This window comes from Oncorhynchus mykiss, chromosome 6 (genome assembly GCF_013265735.2).
Source record: "Oncorhynchus mykiss isolate Arlee chromosome 6, USDA_OmykA_1.1, whole genome shotgun sequence".
Taxonomy (NCBI): Eukaryota; Metazoa; Chordata; class Actinopteri; order Salmoniformes; family Salmonidae; genus Oncorhynchus; species Oncorhynchus mykiss.
In genome coordinates, this window is record NC_048570.1 from 8,578,523 (window position 1) to 8,603,826 (window position 25,304).

General features: G+C 46.4%; 1 protein-coding gene across 1 annotated transcript in view; it reads right to left on the reverse strand.

Annotated features, from left to right (window-relative positions):
- si:dkey-215k6.1 (transmembrane protein 132C) overlaps window positions 1–25,304 on the reverse strand; it is a 442,562-nt gene that overhangs the window by 261,524 nt on the left and 155,734 nt on the right. Inside the window, exon 2 of the mRNA XM_036979350.1 lies at window positions 21,054–21,948. Coding sequence (XP_036835245.1) covers window positions 21,054–21,948 — 895 coding nt within the window. The remainder of the gene's footprint in view (window positions 1–21,053; window positions 21,949–25,304) is intronic.

Here is a 25,304-nt window from a genome sequence, read left to right on the forward strand (position 1 = left end):
ATCCATGTAATATGGTCTACACCATCATGATAAATCCATGTAATATGGTCTACACCATCATGATAAATCCATGTAATATGGTCTACACCATCATGATAAATCCATGTAACATGGTCTACACCATCATAATAAATCCATGATTTATTTTAGACAGGTCTAAAGAAACATAGTCCTGATCTGGCTATGCCATATGGCTGTGGGATACACTAGTTCATTTAGATTTGCTTAGAATTCCGTGTCATTAATTTTATAGTATGAAGAATACATTTGAACAAAGCTGAATAAAATATAATGTATATTTTCACTAAACGATTTGAGGGAGAGGACACTTCTGTGTTGAACGGTTAACAAAGAAACGAGTAGTGGACTGGACTCTGTACGGGGCAGGAGGAGCTGTTTGGGGTACCTGGTTAACTGGGTATACTGGTACAGACAGCTTTCTGTGAGCACGAACACACAGGGAACACACAGGGAACACAGAGGGAACACACAGGAAACACACAGGGAACGCACAGGGAACACACAGGAAACACACAGGGACACACAGGGAACACACAAGGAACACACAGGGAACGCACAGGGAACGCACAGGGAACACACAGGGAACACACAGGGAACACACAGGGAACACACAGGGAACGCACAGGGAACGCACAGGGAACGCACAGGGAACGCACAAGGAACACACAGGGAACGTACAAGGAACACACAGGGAACGCACAGGGAACGCAAAGGGAACGCACAGGGAAAGCACAGGGAACGCACAGGGAACACACAAGGAACACACAGGGAACACAGAGGGAACACACAGGGAACACACAAGGAACACACAGGGAACACACAGGGAACGCACAGGGAACACACAGGGAACGCACAGGAAACACACAAGGAACACACAGGGAACGCACAGGGAACACACAGGGAACGCACAGGGAACACACAGGGAACGCACAGGGAAGAGATGACCTGACGCATCAAAAAGACAGGCCTTATGGAAACAACACATTTTGTCGGTCAAATGTTCCAAGGTGGACAAAACAAATTACGCAAGACAAGGTGGGATATTGTTTTGGGGGGTCAGTGAAATAGATTATTCGACAATTGCGGTGGAAAAGCTTTTAATGCCCAAATATTGATATAAAAACCATCACGTGGCAGTAAACTTGGAGTCACGTGACGATATGTTTCGTTGGTCTACCACCAGTTTATAGAGAGATGGAATAAGTTATGATTAACTGTATAATTTATTTCATAATTTATGATGGTGAAGTGCACAATGATGAGCTTCATACAAATGTTTTTTTAGTTGTTTTTTAAAATGTAACCTAAATGTAACTATGGCAAGTCAGTTAAGAACAAATTATTATTTACAATGACGGCCTACCCCGGCACGGACGACGCATCCTGCAAATGTTCACTAAATATCCAGGATGGTAGGCCTTCATTTGAATGATCCTTGTGATATGATGATCGGTGCTTAGCTGCCAATTATCAAATACAAAATGATCTGGCTTTTATCCATATCTCATCAGATAACCTGTCCACTTTATCAGTTCGCTGTATTATCGCAACGTTTTTTTTGTTTTTTGTGACAAAACCATCGGTAGAGTTGAAAACGCGTTGGAGCGTTGGAAACCCATTAGATTTTATAAATATACGGTGCGTGGGAAGTCCCTGCAACCGCAAACATGTTTATGTGCACTACATCCTCAAGCACAGCTTGTTTTGGATGGCCACGCCCCTCTGGTAGAAATATGCGCATATTGTTTTCATGAAGATTTTAGAAAATTTGCATGAAAAACTGTCGCCAACTGGATGGAAACCTAGCTACTGTTTCATTTGAGGAGGTCATGGGGAAAGTTGAGCGGGGGCCAAATTACTAATTCTGAATAAGACTTAATATAATACAAAGATTATTTGATGAGTAATAAAAAGATACAGCTGTAATATGGTTTAAAATGTCCACTTCACTAGGATATGGACTTTTTCATGAGACAGAAACATTTATAAATGTATTTTACCTCCTGTCATTGACAACATTGTTAGGGAAAATGGTCATGAATAAAAATGAATAGTCTCATTTATTTTTTACGATATAAATACACTACAGCATGGGGAAAGAGAGATGTAGCCTACTGGGACCATATGGTGGAAGAGAGATGTAGCCTACTGGGACCATATAGGGGAAGAGAGATGTAGCCTACTGGGACCATATAGGGGAAGAGAGATGTAGCCTACTGGGACCATATGGTGGAAGAGAGATGTAGCCTACTGGGACCATATGGTGGAAGAGAGATGTAGCCTACTGGGACCATATGGTGGAAGAGAGATGTAGCCTACTGGGACCATATGGTGGAAGAGAGATGTAGCCTACTGGGACAGTTTGGGTAGAGAGAGATGTAGCCTACTGGGACAGTTTGGGGAAAGAGAGAGGTACCCCACTGGGACAGTTTGGGGAAAGAGAGAGGTACCCCACTGGGACAGTTTGGGAAAAGAGAGAGATGTAGCCCACTGGGACAGTTTGGGGAAAGAGAGAGGTGTAGCCTACTGGGACAGTTTGGGTAGAGAGATGTAGCCCACTGGGACAGTTTGGGGAAAGAGAGATGTAGTCTACTGGGACCATATAGGGAAAGAGAGATGTAGCCTACTGGGACCATATGGGGGAAGAGAGATGTAGTCTACTGGGACCATATGGGGAAAGAGAGATGTAGTTTACTGGGACCATATAGGGGAAGAGAGATGTAGTCTACTGGGACCATATGGGGAAAGAAAGATGTAGTCTACTGGGACCATATAGGGGAAGAGAGATGTAGTCTACTGGGACCATATGGGGAAAGAGAGATGTAGTCTACTGGGACCATATGGGGAAAGAGAGATGTAGTCTACTGGGACCATATGGGGAAAGAGAGATGTAGTCTACTGGGACCATATAGGGAAAGAGAGATGTAGCCTACTGGGACCATATAGGGAAAGAGAGATGTAGCCTACTAGGACCATATGGGGGAAGAGAGATGTAGCCTACTGGGACAGTTTGGGGAAAGAGAGATGTAGCCTACTGGGACCATATGGGGAAAGAGAGATGTAGCCTACTGGGACAGTTTGGGGAAAGAGAGATGTAGCCTACTGGGACCATATGGGGAAAGAGAGATGTAGCCTACTGGGACAGTTTGGGGGAAGAGAGAGGTGTAGCCTACTGGGACAGTTTGGGAAAAGAGAGAGGTGTAGCCTACTGGGACAGTTTGTGTAGAGAGAGATGTAGCCTACTGGGACCATATGGGGAAAGAGAGATGTAGCCTACTGGGACAGTTTTGGGAAAGAGAGATGTAGTCCACTGTGACCATATAGGGAAAGAGAGATGTAGCCTACTGGGACCATATAGGGGAAGAGAGATGTAGTCTACTGGGACCATATGGGGAAAGAGAGATGAAGTCTACTGGGACCATATAGGGAAAGAGAGATGTAGCCTACTGGGACAATATAGGGAAAGAGAGATGTAGCCTACTGTGACCATTTGGGGGAAGAGTGATGTAGCCTACTGGGACAGTTTGGGGAAAGAGAGATGTAGCCTACTGGGACCATTTAGGGGAAGAGAGATGTAGCCTACTGGGACAGTTTGGGGAAAGAAAGATGTAGCCCACTAGGACCATATGGGGGAAGAGATATGTAGCCCACTGGGACAGTTTGGGGAAAGAGAGAGGTGTAGCCTACTGGGACAGTTTGGGGAAAGAGAGATGTAGCCCACTGGGACCATATGGGGGAAGAGAGATGTAGCCTACTGGGACCATATGGGGAAAGAGAGATGTAGCCTACTGGGACCATATGGGGAAAGAGAAATGTAGTCTACTGGGACCATATAGGGAAAGAGAGATGTAGCCTACTGGGACCATATGGGGAAAGAGAAATGTAGTCTACTGGGACCATATGGGGAAAGAGAGATGTAGCCTACTGGGACCATATGGGGGAAGAGAGATGTAGCCCACTGGGACAGTTTGGGGAAAGAGAGATGTAGCCTACTGGGACAGTTTGGGTAGAGAGAGATGTAGCCTACTGGGACAGTTTGATTAAAGAGAGGTGTAGCCTACTGGGACCATATGGGGAAAGAGAGAGGTGTAGCCTACTGGGACCATATAGGGAAAGAGAGATGTAGCCTACTGGGACCATATGGGGGAAGAGAGATGTAGCCTACTGGGACCATATAGGGGAAGAGAGATGTAGTCTACTGGGACCATATAGGGAAAGAGAGATGTAGCCTACTGGGACCATATAGGGAAAGAGAGATGTAGCCTACTGGGACCATATAGGGAAAGAGAGATGTAGCCTACTGGGACCATATGGGGAAAGAGAGATGTAGCCTACTGGGACCATATGGGGAAAGAGAAATGTAGTCTACTGGGACCATATAGGGAAAGAGAGATGTAGCCTACTGGGACAGTTTGGGGAAAGAGAGATGTAGCCTACTGGGACAGTTTGATTAAAGAGAGGTGTAGCCTACTGGGACCATATGGGGAAAGAGAGAGGTGTAGCCTACTGGGACCATATAGGGAAAGAGAGATGTAGCCTACTGGGACCATATGGGGGAAGAGAGATGTAGCCTACTGGGACCATATAGGGGAAGAGAGATGTAGTCTACTGGGACCATATAGGGAAAGAGAGATGTAGCCTACTGGGACCATATAGGGAAAGAGAGATGTAGCCTACTGGGACCATATAGGGAAAGAGAGATGTAGCCTACTGGGACCATATGGGGAAAGAGAGATGTAGCCTACTGGGACCATATGGGGAAAGAGAAATGTAGTCTACTGGGACCATATAGGGAAAGAGAGATGTAGCCTACTGGGACCATATGGGGAAAGAGAGATGTAGCCTACTGGGACAGTTTGGGGAAAGAGAGAGGTGTAGCCTACTGGGACCATATGGGGGAAGAGAGAGGTGTAGCCTACTGGGACAGTTTGGGAAAAGAGAGAGGTGTAGCCTACTGGGACAGTTTGTGTAGAGAGAGATGTAGCCTACTGGGACCATATGGGGAAAGAGAGATGTAGCCTACTGGGACAGTTTGGGGAAAGAGAGATGTAGTCCACTGGGACCATATTGGGAAAGAGAGATGTAGCCTACTGGGACCATATAGGGGAAGAGAGATGTAGTCTACTGGGACCATATAGGGAAGGAGAGATGTAGCACACTGGGACCATAGAGGGAAAGAGAGATGTAGCCTACTGTGACCATATGGGGGAAGAGAGATGTAGCCTACTGGGACAGTTTGGGGAAAGAAAGATGTAGCCCACTAGGACCATATGGGGGAAGAGATATGTAGCCCACTGGGACAGTTTGGGGAAAGAGAGAGGTGTAGCCTACTGGGACAGTTTGGGGAAAGAGAGATGTAGCCCACTGGGACCATATGGGGGAAGAGAGATGTAGCCTACTGGGACCATATGGGGAAAGAGAGATGTAGCCTACTGGGACCATATGGGGAAAGAGAAATGTAGTCTACTGGGACCATATAGGGAAAGAGAGATGTAGCCTACTGGGACCATATGGGGAAAGAGAAATGTAGTCTACTGGGACCATATGGGGAAAGAGAGATGTAGCCTACTGGGACCATATGGGGGAAGAGAGATGTAGCCTACTGGGACCATATGGGGGAAGAGAGATGTAGCCTACTGGGACCATATGGGGGAAGAGAGATGTAGTCTACTGGGACCATATAGGGAAAGAGAGATGTAATCTACTGGGACCATATGGGGAAAGAGAGATGTAGTCTACTGGGACAGTTTGGGGAAAGAGAGAGATGTAGCCTACTGGGACAGTTTGGGGAAAGAGAGAGATGTAGCCTACTGGGACAGTTTGGGGAAAGAGAGAGGTCTACCCTACTGGGACCGTATGGGGGAAGAGAGATGTAGCCTACTGGGACCATATGGGGAAAGAGAGATGTAGCCTACTGGGACAGTTTGGGGAAAGAGAGATGTAGCCTACTGGGACCATATGGGGAAAGAGAGATGTAGCCTACTGGGACAGTTTGGGGGAAGAGAGAGGTGTAGCCTACTGGGACAGTTTGGGAAAAGAGAGAGCTGTAGCCTACCGGGACAGTTTGTGTAGAGAGAGATGTAGCCTACTGGGACCATATGGGGAAAGAGAGATGTAGCCTACTGGGACAGTTTTGGGAAAGAGAGATGTAGTCAACTGTGACCATATAGGGAAAGAGAGATGTAGCCTACTGGGACCATATAGGGGAAGAGAGATGTAGTCTACTGGGACCATATGGGGAAAGAGAGATGAAGTCTACTGGGACCATATAGGGAAAGAGAGATGTAGCCTACTGGGACAATATAGGGAAAGAGAGATGTAGCCTACTGTGACCATTTGGGGGAAGAGTGATGTAGCCTACTGGGACAGTTTGGGGAAAGAGAGATGTAGCCTACTGGGACCATATAGGGGAAGAGAGATGTAGCCTACTGGGACAGTTTGGGGAAAGAAAGATGTAGCCCACTAGGACCATATGGGGGAAGAGATATGTAGCCCACTGGGACAGTTTGGGGAAAGAGAGATGTAGCCCACTGGGACCATATAGGGAAAGAGAGATGTAGCCTACTGGGACCATATAGGGGAAGAGAGATGTAGTCTACTGGGACCATATGGGGAAAGAGAGATGTAGTCTACTGGGACCATATAGGGAAAGAGAGATGTAGCATACTGGGACCATATAGGGAAAGAGAGATGTAGCCTACTGTGACCATATGGGGGAAGAGAGATGTAGCCTACTGGGACAGTTTGGGGAAAGAAAGATGTAGCCCACTAGGACCATATGGGGGAAGAGATATGTAGCCCACTGGGACAGTTTGGGGAAAGAGAGAGGTGTAGCCTACTGGGACAGTTTGGGGAAAGAGAGATGTAGCCCACTGGGACCATATGGGGGAAGAGAGATGTAGCCTACTGGGACCATATGGGGAAAGAGAGATGTAGCCTACTGGGACCATATGGGGAAAGAGAAATGTAGTCTACTGGGACCATATAGGGAAAGAGAGATGTAGCCTACTGGGACCATATGGGGAAAGAGAAATGTAGTCTACTGGGACCATATGGGGAAAGAGAGATGTAGCCTACTGGGACCATATGGGGGAAGAGAGATGTAGCCCACTGGGACAGTTTGGGGAAAGAGAGGTGTAGCCTACTGGGACCATATAGGGGAAGAGAGATGTAGCCTACTGGGACCATATGGGGGAAGAGAGATGTAGCCTACTGGGACCATATGGGGGAAGAGAGATGTAGTCTACTGGGACCATATAGGGAAAGAGAGATGTAGTCTACTGGGACCATATGGGGAAAGAGAGATGTAGTCTACTGGGACAGTTTGGGGAAAGAGAGAGATGTAGCCTACTGGGACAGTTTGGGGAAAGAGAGAGGTGTACCCTACTGGGACCGTATGGGGGAAGAGAGATGTAGCCTACTGGGACCATATGGGGAAAGAGAGATGTAGCCTACTGGGACAGTTTGGGGAAAGAGAGATGTAGCCTACTGGGACCATATGGGGAAAGAGAGATGTAGCCTACTGGGACAGTTTGGGGGAAGAGAGAGGTGTAGCCTACTGGGACAGTTTGGGAAAAGAGAGAGGTGTAGCCTACCGGGACAGTTTGTGTAGAGAGAGATGTAGCCTACTGGGACCATATGGGGAAAGAGAGATGTAGCCTACTGGGACAGTTTTGGGAAAGAGAGATGTAGTCCACTGTGACCATATAGGGAAAGAGAGATGTAGCCTACTGGGACCATATAGGGGAAGAGAGATGTAGTCTACTGGGACCATATGGGGAAAGAGAGATGAAGTCTACTGGGACCATATAGGGAAAGAGAGATGTAGCCTACTGGGACAATATAGGGAAAGAGAGATGTAGCCTACTGTGACCATTTGGGGGAAGAGTGATGTAGCCTACTGGGACAGTTTGGGGAAAGAGAGATGTAGCCTACTGGGACCATATAGGGGAAGAGAGATGTAGCCTACTGGGACAGTTTGGGGAAAGAAAGATGTAGCCCACTAGGACCATATGGGGGAAGAGATATGTAGCCCACTGGGACAGTTTGGGGAAAGAGAGAGGTGTAGCCCACTGGGACAGTTTGGGGAAAGAGAGAGGTGTAGCCTACTGGGACAGTTTGGGGAAAGAGAGATGTAGCCCACTGGGACCATATGGGGGAAGAGAGATGTAGCCTACTGGGACCATATGGGGAAAGAGAGATGTAGCCTACTGGGACCATATGGGGAAAGAGAAATGTAGTCTACTGGGACCATATAGGGAAAGAGAGATGTAGCCTACTGGGACCATATGGGGAAAGAGAAATGTAGTCTACTGGGCCCATATGGGGAAAGAGAGATGTAGCCTACTGGGACCATATGGGGGAAGAGAGATGTAGCCCACTGGGACAGTTTGGGGAAAGAGAGATGTAGCCTACTGGGACAGTTTGGGTAGAGAGAGATGTAGCCTACTGGGACAGTTTGATTAAAGAGAGGTGTAGCCTACTGGGACCATATGGGGAAAGAGAGAGGTGTAGCCTACTGAGACCATAGAGGCAAAGAGAGATGTAGCCTACTGGGACCATATGGGGGAAGAGAGATGTAGCCTACTGGGACCATATAGGGAAAGAGAGATGTAGCCTACTGGGACCATATGGGGAAAGAGAAATGTAGTCTACTGGGACCATATGGGGAAAGAGAGATGTAGCCTACTGGGACCATATGGGGGAAGAGAGATGTAGCCCACTGGGACAGTTTGGGGAAAGAGAGGTGTAGCCTACTGGGACCATATAGGGGAAGAGAGATGTAGCCTACTGGGACCATATGGGGGAAGAGAGATGTAGCCTACTGGGACCATATGGGGGAAGAGAGATGTAGTCTACTGGGACCATATAGGGAAAGAGAGATGTAGTCTACTGGGACCATATGGGGAAAGAGAGATGTAGTCTACTGGGACAGTTTGGGGAAAGAGAGAGATGTAGCCTACTGGGACAGTTTGGGGAAAGAGAGAGATGTAGCCTACTGGGACAGTTTGGGGAAAGAGAGAGGTGTACCCTACTGGGACCGTATGGGGGAAGAGAGATGTAGCCTACTGGGACCATATGGGGAAAGATAGATGTAGCCTACTGGGACAGTTTGGGGAAAGAGAGATGTAGCCTACTGGGACCATATGGGGAAAGAGAGATGTAGCCTACTGGGACAGTTTGGGGGAAGAGAGAGGTGTAGCCTACTGGGACAGTTTGGGAAAAGAGAGAGGTGTAGCCTACCGGGACAGTTTGTGTAGTGAGAGATGTAGCCTACTGGGACCATATGGGGAAAGAGAGATGTAGCCTACTGGGACAGTTTTGGGAAAGAGAGATGTAGTCCACTGTGACCATATAGGGAAAGAGAGATGTAGCCTACTGGGACCATATAGGGGAAGAGAGATGTAGTCTACTGGGACCATATGGGGAAAGAGAGATGAAGTCTACTGGGACCATATAGGGAAAGAGAGATGTAGCCTACTGGGACAATATAGGGAAAGAGAGATGTAGCCTACTGTGACCATTTGGGGGAAGAGTGATGTAGCCTACTGGGACAGATTGGGGAAAGAAAGATGTAGCCCACTAGGACCATATGGGGGAAGAGATATGTAGCCCACTGGGACAGTTTGGGGAAAGAGAGAGGTGTAGCCTACTGGGACAGTTTGGGGAAAGACAGATGTAGCCCACTGGGACCATATGGGGGAAGAGAGATGTAGCCTACTGGGACCATATGGGGAAAGAGAGATGTAGCCTATTGGGACCATATGGGGAAAGAGAAATGTAGTCTATTGGGACCATATAGGGAAAGAGAGATGTAGCCTACTGGGACCATATGGGGAAAGAGAAATGTAGTCTACTGGGACCATATGGGGAAAGAGAGATGTAGCCTACTGGGACCATATGGGGGAAGAGAGATGTAGCCCACTGGGACAGTTTGGGGAAAGAGTGATGTAGCCTACTGGGACAGTTTGGGTAGAGAGAGATGTAGCCTACTAGGACAGTTTGATTAAAGAGAGGTGTAGCCTACTGGGACCATATGGGGAAAGAGAGAGGTGTAGCCTACTGAGACCATATAGGCAAAGAGAGATGTAGCCTACTGGGACCATATGGGGGAAGAGAGATGTAGCCTACTGGGACCATATAGGGGAAGAGAGATGTAGTCTACTGGGACCATATAGGGAAAGAGAGATGTAGCCTACTGGGACCATATAGGGAAAGAGAGATGTAGCCTACTGGGACCATATAGGGAAAGAGAGATGTAGCCTACTGGGACCATATGGGGAAAGAGAGATGTAGCCTACTGGGACCATATGGGGAAAGAGAAATGTAGTCTACTGGGACCATATAGGGAAAGAGAGATGTAGCCTACTGGGACAGTTTGGGGAAAGAGAGAGGTGTAGCCTACTGGGACCATATGGGGGAAGAGAGAGGTGTAGCCTACTGGGACAGTTTGGGAAAAGAGAGAGGTGTAGCCTACTGGGACAGTTTGTGTAGAGAGAGATGTAGCCTACTGGGACCATATGGGGAAAGAGAGATGTAGCCTACTGGGACAGTTTGGGGAAAGAGAGATGTAGTCCACTGGGACCATATAGGGAAAGAGAGATGTAGCCTACTGGGACCATATAGGGGAAGAGAGATGTAGTCTACTGGGACCATATGGGGAAAGAGAGATGTAGTCTACTGGGACCATATAGGGAAAGAGAGATGTAGCATACTGGGACCATATAGGGAAAGAGAGATGTAGCCTACTGTGACCATATGGGGGAAGAGAGATGTAGCCTACTGGGACAGTTTGGGGAAAGAAAGATGTAGCCCACTAGGACCATATGGGGGAAGAGATATGTAGCCCACTGGGACAGTTTGGGGAAAGAGAGAGGTGTAGCCTACTGGGACAGTTTGGGGAAAGAGAGATGTAGCCCACTGGGACCATATGGGGGAAGAGAGATGTAGCCTACTGGGACCATATGGGGAAAGAGAGATGTAGCCTACTGGGATCATATGGGGAAAGAGAAATGTAGTCTACTGGGACCATATAGGGAAAGAGAGATGTAGCCTACTGGGACCATATGGGGAAAGAGAAATGTAGTCTACTGGGACCATATGGGGAAAGAGAGATGTAGCCTACTGGGACCATATGGGGGAAGAGAGATGTAGCCCACTGGGACAGTTTGGGGAAAGAGAGGTGTAGCCTACTGGGACCATATAGGGGAAGAGAGATGTAGCCTACTGGGACCATATGGGGGAAGAGAGATGTAGCCTACTGGGACCATATGGGGGAAGAGAGATGTAGTCTACTGGGACCATATAGGGAAAGAGAGATGTAGTCTACTGGGACCATATGGGGAAAGAGAGATGTAGTCTACTGGGGCAGTTTGGGGAAAGAGAGAGATGTAGCCTACTGGGACAGTTTGGGGAAAGAGAGAGATGTAGCCTACTGGGACAGTTTGGGGAAAGAGAAAGGTGTACCCTACTGGGACCGTATGGGGGAAGAGAGATGTAGCCTACTGGGACCATATGGGGGAAGAGAGATGTAGCCCACTGGGACAGTTTGGGGAAAGAGAGAGATGTAGCCTACTGGGACAGTTTGGGGAAAGAGAGAGATGTAGCCTACTGGGACAGTTTGGGGAAAGAGAGATGTAGTCTACTGGGACAGTTTGGGGAAAGAGAGAGGTGTACCCTACTGGGACCGTATGGGGGAAGAGAGATGTAGCCTACTGGGACCATATGGGGGAAGAGAGATGTAGCCTACTGGGACCATATGGGGGAAGAGAGATGTAGCCCACTGGGACAGTTTGGGGAAAGAGAGAGATGTAGCCTACTGGGACCATATGGGGAAAGTGGTTGAGTAATTGGTCAAGCTAGATCATGAAGAACAGGATGAGGAAAACAAGAGGACAAGATAAAGAACTACTCACATCGCTGCAGTCTTTAGTGCATACACAAGCTTTTAATATAATGGTTTTCATGGAAAAACCCCTAAGTATGGCTTTCATCCGTCTCTCTGGAGAGGAGAAATGCTTTGATGGCAACAAAATAATGGTTACCGTTCACTGGCAGATAATTGGACATTGCAGAGAATCTTGTGGAAACAGAGCAGACCTTTTTGAGTGATTTGTTTACCCCCATTGTTGTTGTCCTCTTGTGTCTCCTGTCCTGTGTGTTTTTATTTTATCTTTATTTAACTCGGCAAGTCAGTTATGAACTAATTCTTATGACAGCCTAAAAACAGTGGGTTAGTGGGACAGAACGACAGATTTTCTTACCTGGTCAGCTCGGGGATTCGATCTTGCAACCCTCCGGTTACTAGTCCAACACTCTAATCACTAGGCTAACTGCCGTGTCCTGTCTCTCCTTTGTGTCCTGTCTCCTGTGTCTCCTGTCTCCTTTGTCTCCTGTGTGTCCTGTCTCCTGTCTCTCCTGTGTGTCCTGTGTGTCCTGTCTGTCATGTGTGTCCTGTCTCCTGTGTTTCCTATCGCCTGTGTCTCCTCTGTGCCCTGTCTCCTGTGTCACCAGTGTGTCCTGTCTCCTGTGTTTCCTATCTCCTGTGTCTCCAGTGTGTCCTGTCTCCTGTGTCTCCAGTGTGTCCTGTCTCTTGTGTCTCCAGTGTGTCCTGTCTCCTGTTTCTCCTCTGTGCCCTGTCTCCTGTTTCTCCAGTGTGTCCTGTCTCCTGTGTGTCCTATCTCCTGTCTCCTTTGTCTCCTGTGTGTCCTGTGTGTCCTATCTCCTGTGTTTCCTATCTCCTGTGTCTCCTCTGTGCCCTGTCTCCTGTGTCTCCAGTGTGTCCTGTCTCCTGTGTGTCCTGTGTGTCCTGTGTGTCCTGTATCCTGTGTCTCCAGTGTGTCCTGTCCCCTGTTTCTCCAGTGTGTCCTGTCTCCTGTGTCTCCTCTGTGTCCTATGTGTCCTGTCTCCTGTGTTTCCTCTCCTGTGTCTCTAGTGTGTCATGTCTCCTGTGTCTCCTCTGTGCCCTGTTTCCTGTGTCTCCTCTGTGTCCTGTGTGTAATGTGTGTCCTGTGTGTTCTATATCCTGTCTCCTCTGTGCTCTGTCTCATGTGTCTCCAGTGTGCCCTGTCTCCTGTGTCTCCTCTGTGCCCTGTCTCCTGTGTCTCCTCTGTGACCTGTCTCCTGTGTCTCCTTTGTGCCCTGTCTCCTGTGTCTCCTCTGTGCCCTGTCTCCTGTGTCTCCTCTGTGCCCTGTCTCCTGTGTCTCCTCTGTGCCCTGTCTCCCGTGTCTCCTCTGTGCCCTGTCTCCTGTGTCTCCTCTGTGCCCTGTCTCCTGTGTGTCCTGTGTGTCTTGTGTCTCCTCTGTGTCCTATCTCCTATCTCCTGTGTGTCCTGTGTGTCTATGTAATACTAAGAAGGAGAAGTAAAGAGAAGATAAGGCTAGGCTGCATCCCAAATTGTACCCTATTGTACCTATAAAGTGTGCCACTATTGACCAGGGAGCCTGGGTCAAAGGCAGTTCACTAACATTCAATATACGCAGGCTAGGCCTGGACTAATAATAGTGATAGATTCAAATAGATGGTGTTTTTTTTAATGCACAACAACTCTAGCCCGCTGTCTGCGGGTGCACGTACATGCAGTCTTACCAGAAGTTAAAGCAAAATCGAAACGTTATGTCTCCCCAAAGGGGGGAGCGAATCGACAAGCTTTGGTTTTGCAGACCAGTGGGTTGCACCCATCCACCACCCCACCTGGCAACATGCTTGCTCTCTACTTTCCAAATGTTGAATATCACATGTAGTTACCTCACTACAGATCCACTATCATCTTCACAACGTAGTTACCTCACTACAGATCCACCTTCATCTTCACAACGTAGTTACCTCACTACAGATTCACCTTCATCTTCACAACGTAGTTACCTCACTACAAATTCACATTCATCTTCACAACGTAGCTACCTCACTACAGATCCACCTTCATCTTCACAACGTAGTTACCTCACTACAGATTCACCTTCATTTTCACAACGTAGTTACCTCACTACAGATCCACCTTCATCTTCACAACGTAGTTACCTCACTACAGATTCACCTTCATCTTCACAACGTAGTTACCTCACTACAGATCCACCTTCATCTTCACAACGTAGTTACCTCACTACAGATTCACCTTCATCTTCACAACGTAGTTACCTCACTACAGATCCACCTTCATCTTCACAACGTAGTTACCTCACCACAGATTCACCTTCATCTTCACAACGTAGTTACCTCACTACAGATCCACCTTCATCTTCACAACGTAGTTACCTCACTACAGATTCACCTTCATCTTCACAACGTAGTTACCTCACTACAGATCCACCTTCATCTTCACAACGTAGTTACCTCACCACAGATTGACCTTCATCTTCACAACGTAGTTACCTCACTACAGATTCACCTTCATCTTCACAACGTAGTTACCTCACTACAGATTCACCTTCATCTTCACAACGTAGTTACCTCACTACAGATCAACCTTCATCTTCACAACGTAGTTACCGCACTACAGATTCACCTTCATCTTCACAACGTAGTTACCTCACTACAGATCCACCTTCATCTTCACAACGTAGTTACCGCACTACAGATTCACCTTCATCTTCACAGCGTAGTTACCTCACTACAGATCCACCTTCATCTTCACAACGTAGTTACCTCACTACAGATCCACCTTCATCTTCACAACGTAGTTACCTCACTACAGATCCACCTTCATCTTCACAACGTAGTTACCTCACTACAGATTCACCTTCATCTTCACAACGTAGTTACCTCACTACAGATCCACCTTCATCTTCACAACGTAGTTACCTCACTACAGATCCACCTTCATCTTCACAACGTAGTTACCTCACTACAGATCCACCTTCATCTTCACAACGTAGTTACCTCACTACAGATTCACCTTCATCTTCACAACGTAGTTACCTCACTACAGATTCACCTTCATCTTCACAACGTAGTTACCTCACTACAGATTCATCTTCATCTTCACAACGTAGTTACCTCACTACAGATTCACCTTCATCTTCACAACGTAGTTACCTCACTACAGATTCACCTTCATTTTCACAACGTAGTTACCTCACTACAGATCCACCTTCATCTTCACAACGTAGTTACCTCACTACAGATCCACCTTCATCTTCACAACGTAGTTACCTCACTACAGATCCACCTTCATCTTCACAACGTAGTTACCTCACTACAGATCCACCTTCATCTTCACAACGTAGTTACCTCACTACAGATCCACCTTCATCTTCACAACGTAGTTACCTCACTACAGATTCACCTTCATCTTCACAACGTAGTTACCTCACTACAGATTCACCTTCATCTTCACAAAGTAGTTACCTCACTACAGATTCACCTTCATCTTCACAACGTAGTTACCTCACTACAGATCCACCTTCATCTTCACAAAGTAGTTACCGCACTACAGATCCACCTTCATCTTCACAACGTAGTTACCTCACTACAGATCCACCTTCATCTTCACAACGTAGTTACCTCACTACAGATTCACCTTCATCTTCACAAAGTAGTTACCTCACTACAGATCCACCTTCATTTTCACAACGTAGCTACCTCACTACAGATCCACCTTCATCTTCACAACGTAGTTACCTCAATACAGATTCACCTTCATCTTCACAACGTAGTTACCTCACTACAGATTCACCTTCATCTTCACAACGTAGTTACCTCACTACAGATCCACCTTCATCTTCACAACGTAGTTACCTCACTACAGATCCACCTTCATCTTCACAACGTAGTTACCTCACTACAGATCCACCTTCATCTTCACAAAGTAGTTACCTCACTACAGATTCACCTTCATCTTCACAACGTAGTTACCTCACTACAGATTCACCTTCATCTTCACAACATAGTAACACACACACACATAAACACACACACTCACACACACACATAGGTAAACACACAGGTAAACACACACACTCTCAAGCAAGCTGTAAGTGCGAGAGGAGCCGAGAGATCGATGATATGATAACATCTGGGGATCAAGGGGGGGGGCATACAAGGATATGTGTGTAGTGGGATTACCCGGATTTGCAGAAGATCAGATAGACTCTGCAGATCTCTCAGAGCGGCGTAGAGACCTAGTCCTTTCACCTGTTTACACTGCACACAGGTCACACACACACACACACACCAACTATAGGCTCTCAAACACATACACACATACAAACACACACTGGAGACACACACACATTCGCTTGAATATACCTACTAACACAGCTTAGATCTCTGCTCCTCACTGGCTGGTAGTCAGACTGCGCAGCTGATGACGGCCCATCCAAACTACACTACCGGTCAATGACGGCCCATCTAAACTACACTACCGGTCAATGACGGCCCATCCAAACTACACTACGGGTCAATGATGGCCCATCCAAACTGCACTACCGGTCAATGACGGCCCATCCAAACTACACTACCGGTCAATGACGGCCCATCCAAACTACACTACCGGTCAATGACGGCCCATCCAAACTACACTACCGGTCAATGATGGCCCATCCAAACTACACTACCGGTCAATGACGGCCCATCCAAACTATACTACCGGTCAATGACGGCCCATCCAAACTACACTACGGGTCAATGACGGCCCATCTAAACTACACTACGGGTCAATGACGGCCCATCTAAACTACACTACGGGTCAATGACGGCCCATCCAAACTACACTACGGGTCAATGACGGCCCATCCAAACTACACTACGGGTCAATGACGGCCCATCCAAACTACACTACGGGTCAATGACGGCCCATCCAAACTACACTACGGGTCAATGACGGCCCATCCAAACTACACTACGGGTCAATGACGGCCCATCCAAACTACACTACGGGTCAATGATGGCCCATCCAAACTACACTACGGGTCAATGACGGCCCATCCAAACTATACTACCGGTCAAAAGTATTAAAACACCTACTCATTCAAGGGTTTTTCTAGATTTGTACTTTTTCTACATTGTAGAATAATAGTGAAGACATCAAAAGCTATGAAAAAACACATATGGAATCATGTACTAACCAAAAAAGTGTTAAACAAATCAAAATATATTTTATATTTGAGATTCTTCAAGTAGCCACCCTTTGCCTTGATGACAGTTTTGCAAACTCTTGGCATTCTCTCTAACAGCTGTATGAGGTAGTCACCTGGAATGAACAGGTGTGCCTTCTTAAAAGTTAATCATTACTTTGACATGAAGGTCAGTCAATATGGAACATTTCAAGAACTTTGAAAGTTTCTTCAAGTGCAGTTGAAAATTATGAAAATGTCTCTCATGAGGACCACCACAGGAATGGAAGACCTAGAGTTACGTTTTGCTGCAGAGATTCATTAGAGTTACAAGCCTCAGAAATTGCAGCCCAAATAAATGCTTCACGGAGTTTAAGTAACAGACACATCTCAACATCAACTGTTCAGAGGACACTGCATGAATCAGGCCTCCATGGTTAAATTGCTGCAAAGAAACCACTACTAAAGGACCCCAATAATAAGAAGAGACTTGCTGGGGCCAAGAAACACGAGCAATGTACATTAGACCGGTGGAAATCTGTCCTTTGGTCTAGAGTCCAAATTGGAGGTTTTTGGTCCCAACTGTTGTGTCTTTGTGAGACGCGTTGTGGGTGAACGGATGATCTCCGCACGTGTAGTTCCCACCGTAAAGCACGGAGGAAGAGGTGTGACGGTGTGGGGGTGCTTTGCTGGTGACACTGTCTGATTTATTTAGAATTCAAGGCACACTTAACCAGCACGGTTACCACAGCATTCTGCAGCGATACGCCATCCCATCTGGTTTGGGCTTAGTGGGACTATCATTTGTTTTTCAACAGGACAATGACCCAACACACCTCTAGGCTGTGTAAGGGCTATTTGACCAAGACGGAGAGTGATGGAGTGTTGCATCAGAGGACCTGGCCTCCACAATCCCCGACCTCAACCAAATTGAGATGGTTTGGGATGAGTCAGACCACAGAGAGAAGGAAAAGCAGCCAACAAGTGCTCAGCATATGTGGGAACTCAGCTGGTTGAGCGAATGCCAAGAGTGTGCAAAGCTGTCATCAAGGCAAAGGGTGGCTATTTGAAGAATCTCAAATATAAAATATATTTTGAATTGTTTGACTTTTGTGGTTACTACATGATTCCATATGTGTTATTTCATAGTTTTGATGTTGTCACAATTTTTCTACAATGTAGGAAATAGTAAATATAAATAAAAACCCTTGAAAGAGTATGTGTTCTAAAACTTTCGACCGGTAGTATACACCTAAATCATATCCAAACTGATGTCCCACATAATAGAGTTCGCCTAAAGACAACATTACATTGACAATAGTCTGATGGGTGAGAGAGAATATTATCAATTGTTAAATTGTATATTACAAATCTGATGAACAGCGTAACTTGGAAATGACACAGAGGTAGGGAAATGGAACCCGAAAAGTGACTTTGTCTAATTATCCCATAGAATTACAACCCGGTAAGACATTTTAATGTCTATATAGTTTCAGACAGAGCAGACTCTATCCTTGCCAAACAACTCTTTAAAAAACAACCCCTGAGCTCTTATTTTAAAATATATATTTTGGGCAGAATTACCACATTACATGTGCTGCCCAGGTGCACTCAAAGCACACTATTATATTTAAATTCAAAATATGCCATTCTGTTATTTGAAATGCGTTTTCTTGTTTGATAATGTTCCTTACTACCTGCCCTTAACGATATAGTCTACAGTTACATTAACTAATGAAACATAAACATGGTATTGTGAAATACGTTTTCTTTCATATTATAATCTTTCATAAGATCTTCATTAACACAACCAAATTATATATATTTTTTGCGATAGCATATATGCAATAACAATTTTAAACTGTTAGATTGTTGGCGTACAAAAGACTTGTCATTGGCTCAAAGGGGATCCCTCGAGGCCAGGCTTTTCTAGTGTTAATGCATTATTACCATATACTGTATACTGGTACCCAGTTTATCATACGCAGTATACTGTGCAATTGACTGTAGCGTGTACTATACAAACACCATAGTAGGATATTACTGTGTCATAAATGTGTAGTAAACATAAGCATTTGGGTTAACTAAGAGACTAGAGAAGGGAGGGGAGGGGAGGGGAGGGCGGGCTTTCTGGGGATAGAAATGGTTGGGGGTAGAGGACATGTGGTGCAGTGTGTCTGGATAATAAGAGTCTGGAACTGTGTCTGAGACGATAAGCGGGTTGATTATCACACACACACACACACACACACACACACACACACACACACACACACACACACACACACACACACACACACACACACACACACACACACACACATACACACACACACACACACACACACACACACACACACACACACACACACACACACACACACACACACACACACATACATACATACATAGATACATACACACACACACACACACACACACACACACACACCATAGCCCATGTCCTCTACAGCTTATGGGAAGTAAGTGACGCCAGACTTCCCGAAACAAACGTTCCTTTTCTGTAGCAGTGCAGAGTCAACCCAGTAAAAGTGTCCATGGTCACTCAGAACAAATTGCTGATCTAGGATCAGGTCTTGCCTGTCCGTGTCACCTTATTCATTGTGATTCAGCTAGATGATACATCGTATCAAATCAAAGTGTATTCGTCATGCACGGGATCCACAGTGTACACATTCATGAAATGCTGACCTGCCAGGCTGAGACAGGAGGTGTAAATGAAGAGGACAGGCTGAGATAGGAGGTGTAAATGAAGAGGAGGACAGGCTGAGACAGGAGGTGTAAATGAAGAGGACAGGCTGAGACAGGAGGTGTAAATGAAGAGGACAGGCTGAGACAGGAGGTGTAAATGAAGAGGAGGACAGGCTGAGACAGGAGGTGTAAATGAAGAGGAGGACAGGCTGAGACATGAGATGTAAATGAAGAGGAGGACAGGTTGAGACAGGAGGTGTAAATGAAGGAGAGGCGACACAGTGTGCGTGTGTGTGTGCGTAACCCTGGAGCCAACCCCATTACTCCTACTAGTTGACAGAACAGGGGAAACAGCAGCAGGATTAATGTGTGTGTGTGTGTGTGTGTGTGTGTGTGTGTGTGTGTGTGTGTGTGTGTGTGTGTGTGTGTGTGTGTGTGTGTGTGTGTGTGGTGTGTGTGTGTGGTGTGTGGTGTGTGGTGTGTGGTGTGTGTGTGTGTGAGACAGAGAGAGAGAGAGAGAGAGAGAGAGAGAGAGAGAGAGAGAGAGAGAGAGAGAGAGAGAGAGAGAGAGAGAGAGAGAGAGAGAGAGACAGAGAGAGACAGAGAGAGACAGAGAGAGAAACAGAGAGAGAGAGAGAGAGAGGGAGAGAGAGAGAGAGAGAGAGAGAGAGAGAGAGAGAGAGAGAGAGGGAGAGAGAGAGAGAGAGAGAGAGAGAGAAGGCAGCAAGACAAGGTGAAATGCTTTTTTAAATCACTCCCTTACTACTAACCTACATGTCCTCTGAAAATACACCACGGAAATAAAGCAGGTACAAGCTCACTCTAACACAGAGAAATCATTTGCTCAGTATGGTGAACCTCCTACGATCAAAATAACCTTCATGAATAAACTTTACTCACAGCATGTTCTGCTTCACTTTTATGATTAATTTGCACAAAATAACTTTTCTGGTGTCAAAGTTGATTTCCCTTTGGTACGTACTGTGCTTTGAACACATTTAAACCCATATGAGGTCATGGTTTTGATGTTAAAGTAATACTGAATGTTTCCTCGTGTGATGTGTTTGGGCGGTATCTATACAATGATGAAATTGTACAATTTGTAATTTTTTCAACATCATATTCCGGAGGCCAAAGCAATACAATCGTAGAGATAAACTCCCAGCCATCACACAGAAGGGTTTGTGTGAGTGATTAAGTGAGTGTGTGTGTGTGTGTGTGTGTGTGTGTGTGTGTGTGTGTGTGTTAGTGTGTGTATTGTGACCCACCTGAGAGTGAACTGCTCCAAACTAGAGACAGAACTCATGCTGATCCCGAAGCCCACCATCTGTCCCAGTCTGATGGGGCTGGGAGGCACCAGGATCTCCACGTTGTCATCCAGTCTCAGCCTCTCCCCCCTGGGCCTCGCTGGCCCCACCACCAGCCCCACGGGCCCAGCACTCCGCATGTCCCCCACTGCTCCACTCTGCCCTCTCCATTGCTCCTTGATGGCTGGGCACTCCTCGCTCTCACCCTCTAGGGGCTGTACAGAGTAGTACAGCTCCACTCCAGTCAGGGCCGTATCAGGGAGCCTCTTCCGTCCTGGTGACGGGGTGAACCAGCCAGCAGGCAGCTCCAAGCGGGCCACACAGATCCCCACGCCACCCCCCACCTCATTCAACCTGCAGCTCGCCGATGGGGAGGCCTCGCTGGGCTCCCGCACCGCTATCACCCGCACACAGGGCAGCTGCTCCGGAAGGGGGGCTGCCTCGTCCCAGCGACGGCCAGCCAGGTAGAACAGCACCTGGACGAGGGGGCGTGCTGAGCCCACCCTGCGGCTCACCACATGGGCACGCACCTTCCAGTTGAGGGTGATGTGGGTGGGGGAGGGGCCAAGGAGGCGCGGGGACCCCTGGAGCAGCTCTAGGGGCACGGGTGCCTCAGCCGTCAGGTTGCCGTAGCTACAGTTGACGGATGGCAGGGGGACGGCGCCCGCCTCTGGTTGGTGGAGGAAGAAGGGCTCGGTGCGCGTCTGCAGGCTGCCATTACGCATCACTTCCTGTCCTGCCTCCCGGAGGAAAAAGGAGGAGTCGGCTCCCTGCAGCTGGCAGGAGACAGGAAAGTAGGTGGGCAGAGAAGAGGAGAACCTTGGCTGGGTGTCTCCACCACCTCGACACTCTGACTCTGTAACACACAGAGAGAGGAAACATCATTACAATGTTAATAATCACACAATAGCACCTCACATTCTGACAGGACAGGTTGGGGCCACTTATCCTTCCTCCTTCTGTGACCCCCCCCCCCTCCTGCATGTGTGCGTTTGCAAGTGTGTATGTGCACGTGTTTGAGTGTGTGTGTGTGTGCGCATGTGTGTGTGTGTGCGCATGTGTGTGTGTGTGTGTGTGTGTGTGTGTGTATGTGTGTGTGTGTGTGTGTGTGTGTGTGTGTGTGTGTGTGTGTGTGTGTGTCTGTGTGTGTGTGTGTGTGTGTGTGTGTGTATGTGTGTGTGTGTGTGTGTATGTGTGTGTGTGTATGTGTGTGTGTGTGTGTGTGTGTATGTGTGTGTGTGTGTGTGTGTTGGGGCAGGTGGAAGGGGACCCTGCTGGGGTAGCAGCTGATGTGTTTCTGTGAAGACTGGAGTGTAAGAGCTCTGTTGAAACTCCCCTCTCGTCAGCAGTGAGTTACACTGGCGAGGCGTCCATCTGGTACGGGACAGGGGCGGTTGGGGCCGTTGTGGTTGAGGGGGGAGGTGAAGGGGTTAACCATGTCAACCCCCCTCGGCACATACAAGTCCCATTCCACCGAATTGAACTCTAGTCGTTACTGCTCTGAAAAACACACACACACACGCATGCACGCACACACACACACACACACGCATACAGTACACGCACACGCGCACACACACACACACCGTGCAAGTAGGAAGGTGACACAAACTCTAGATCGCCTTTACTCCACACACAGAGACGCATACAAAACACTCCCTGACCCTCCACTTGGCAAATCTGACAATAACTCTATCCTCCTGATTCCTGCTTACAAGCACCAACCTGTGTATAAGTTACCATTGACTCAGTACTCTGTGTTACCATTGACTCAGTACCCTGTATTACCATTGACTCAGTACTCTGTGTTACCATTCACTCAGTACCCTGTGTTACCATTGACTCAGTACTCTGTGTATAAGTTACCATTGACTCAGTACTCTGTGTATAAGTTACCATTGACTCAGTACTCTGTGTATAAGATACCATTGACTCAGTACTCTGTGTTACCATTGACTCAGTACCCTGTGTATAAGATACCATTGACTCAGTACTCTGTCTATAAGTTACCATTGACTCAGTACTCTGTGTTACCATTGACTCAGTACCCTGTGTATAAGTTACCATTGACTCAGTACTCTGTGTTACCATTGACTCAGTACCCTGTGTATAAGTTACCATTGACTCAGTACTCTGTGTTACCATTGACTCAGTACCCTGTGTATAAGTTACCATTGACTCAGTACTCTGTGTATAAGTTACCATTGCCTCAGTACTCTGTGTTACCATTGACTCAGTACTCTGTGTATAAGATACCATTGACTCAGTACTCTGTGTATAAGATACCATTGACTCAGTACTCTGTGTATAAGTTATCATTGACTCAGTACTCTGTGTTACCATTGACTCAGTACTCTGTGTATAAGTTACCATTGACTCAGTACCCAGTATATAAGTTACCATTGACTCAGTACTCTGTGTATAAGTTACCATTGACTCAGTACTCTGTGTATAAGATACCATTGACTCAGGACCCTGTGTATAAGTTACCATTGACTCAGTACTCTGTGTATACGTTACCATTGACTCAGTACCCTGTGTTACCATTGACTCAGTACTCTGTGTATAAGTTACCATTGACTCAGTACCCTGTGTATAAGTTACCATTGACTCAGTACCCTGTGTAACCATTGACTCAGTACTCTGTGTATAAGTTACCATTGACTCAGTACTCTGTGTATAAGTTACCATTGACTCAGTACTCTGTGTATAAGTTACCATTGACTCAGTACTCTGTGTTACCATTGACTCAGTACTATGTGTATAAGATACCATTGACTCAGTACTCTGTGTATAAGTTACCATTGACTCAGTACCCTGTGTTACAATTGACTCAGTACTCTGTGTATAAGTTACCATTGACTCAGTACCCTGTGTTACCATTGACTCAGTACTCTGTGTATAAGTTACCATTGACTCAGTTCCCTGTGTTACCATTGACTCAGTACTCTGTGTATAAGTTACCATTGACCCAGTACCCTGTGTATAAGATACCATTGACTCAGTACCCTGTGTATAAGATACCATTGACTCAGTCCTCTGTGTATAAGTTACCATTGACTCAGTACCCTGTGTATAAGTTACCATTGACTCAGTACCCTGTGTATAAGATACCATTGACTCAGTACTCTGTGTATAAGTTACCATTGACTCAGTACTCTGTGTATAAGTTACCATTGACTCAGTACTCTGTGTATAAGTTACCATTGACTCAGTACTCTGTGTATAAGTTACCATTGACTCAGTACCCTTTGTATAAGATACCATTGACTCAGTACCCTGTGTATAAGTTACCATTGACTCAGTACTCTGTGTATAAGTTACCATTGACTCTGTACCTTGTGTATAAGTTACCATTGACTCAGTACTCTGTGTATAAGTTACCATTGACTCAGTACTCTGTGTATAAGTTACCATTGACTCAGTACTCTGTGTATAAGTTACCATTGACTCAGTACCCTGTGTATAAGTTACCATTGACTCAGTACCCTGTATATAAGTTACCATTGACTCAGTACTCTGTGTATAAGTTACCATTGACTCAGTACCCTGTGTATAAGATACCATTGACTCAGTACCCTGTGTATAAGTTACCATTGACTCAGTACTCTGTGTATAAGTTACCATTGACTCAGTACCCTGTGTATAAGTTACCATTGACTCAGTACTTTGTGTATAAGTTACCATTGACTCAGTACTCTGTGTATAAGTTACCATTGACTCAGTACCCTGTGTTACAATTGACTCAGTACTCTGTGTATAAGTTACCATTGACTCAGTACTCTGTGTATAAGTTACCATTGACTCAGTACTCTGTGTCTAAGTTACCATTGACTCAGTACTCTGTGTATAAGTTACCTTTGACTCAGTACTCTGTGTATAAGTTACCATTGACTCAGTACCCTGTGTATAAGTTACCATTGACTCAGTACCCTGTATATAAGTTACCATTGACTCAGTACTCTGTGTATAAGTTACCATTGACTCAGTACCCTGTGTATAAGATACCATTGACTCAGTACCCTGTGTATAAGTTACCATTGACTCAGTACTCTGTGTATAAGTTACCATTGACTCAGTGCCCTGTGTATAAGTTACCATTGACTCAGTACTCTGTGTATAAGTTACCATTGACTCAGTACTCTGTGTATAAGTTACCATTGACTCAGTACCCTGTGTTACAATTGACTCAGTACTCTGTGTATAAGTTAC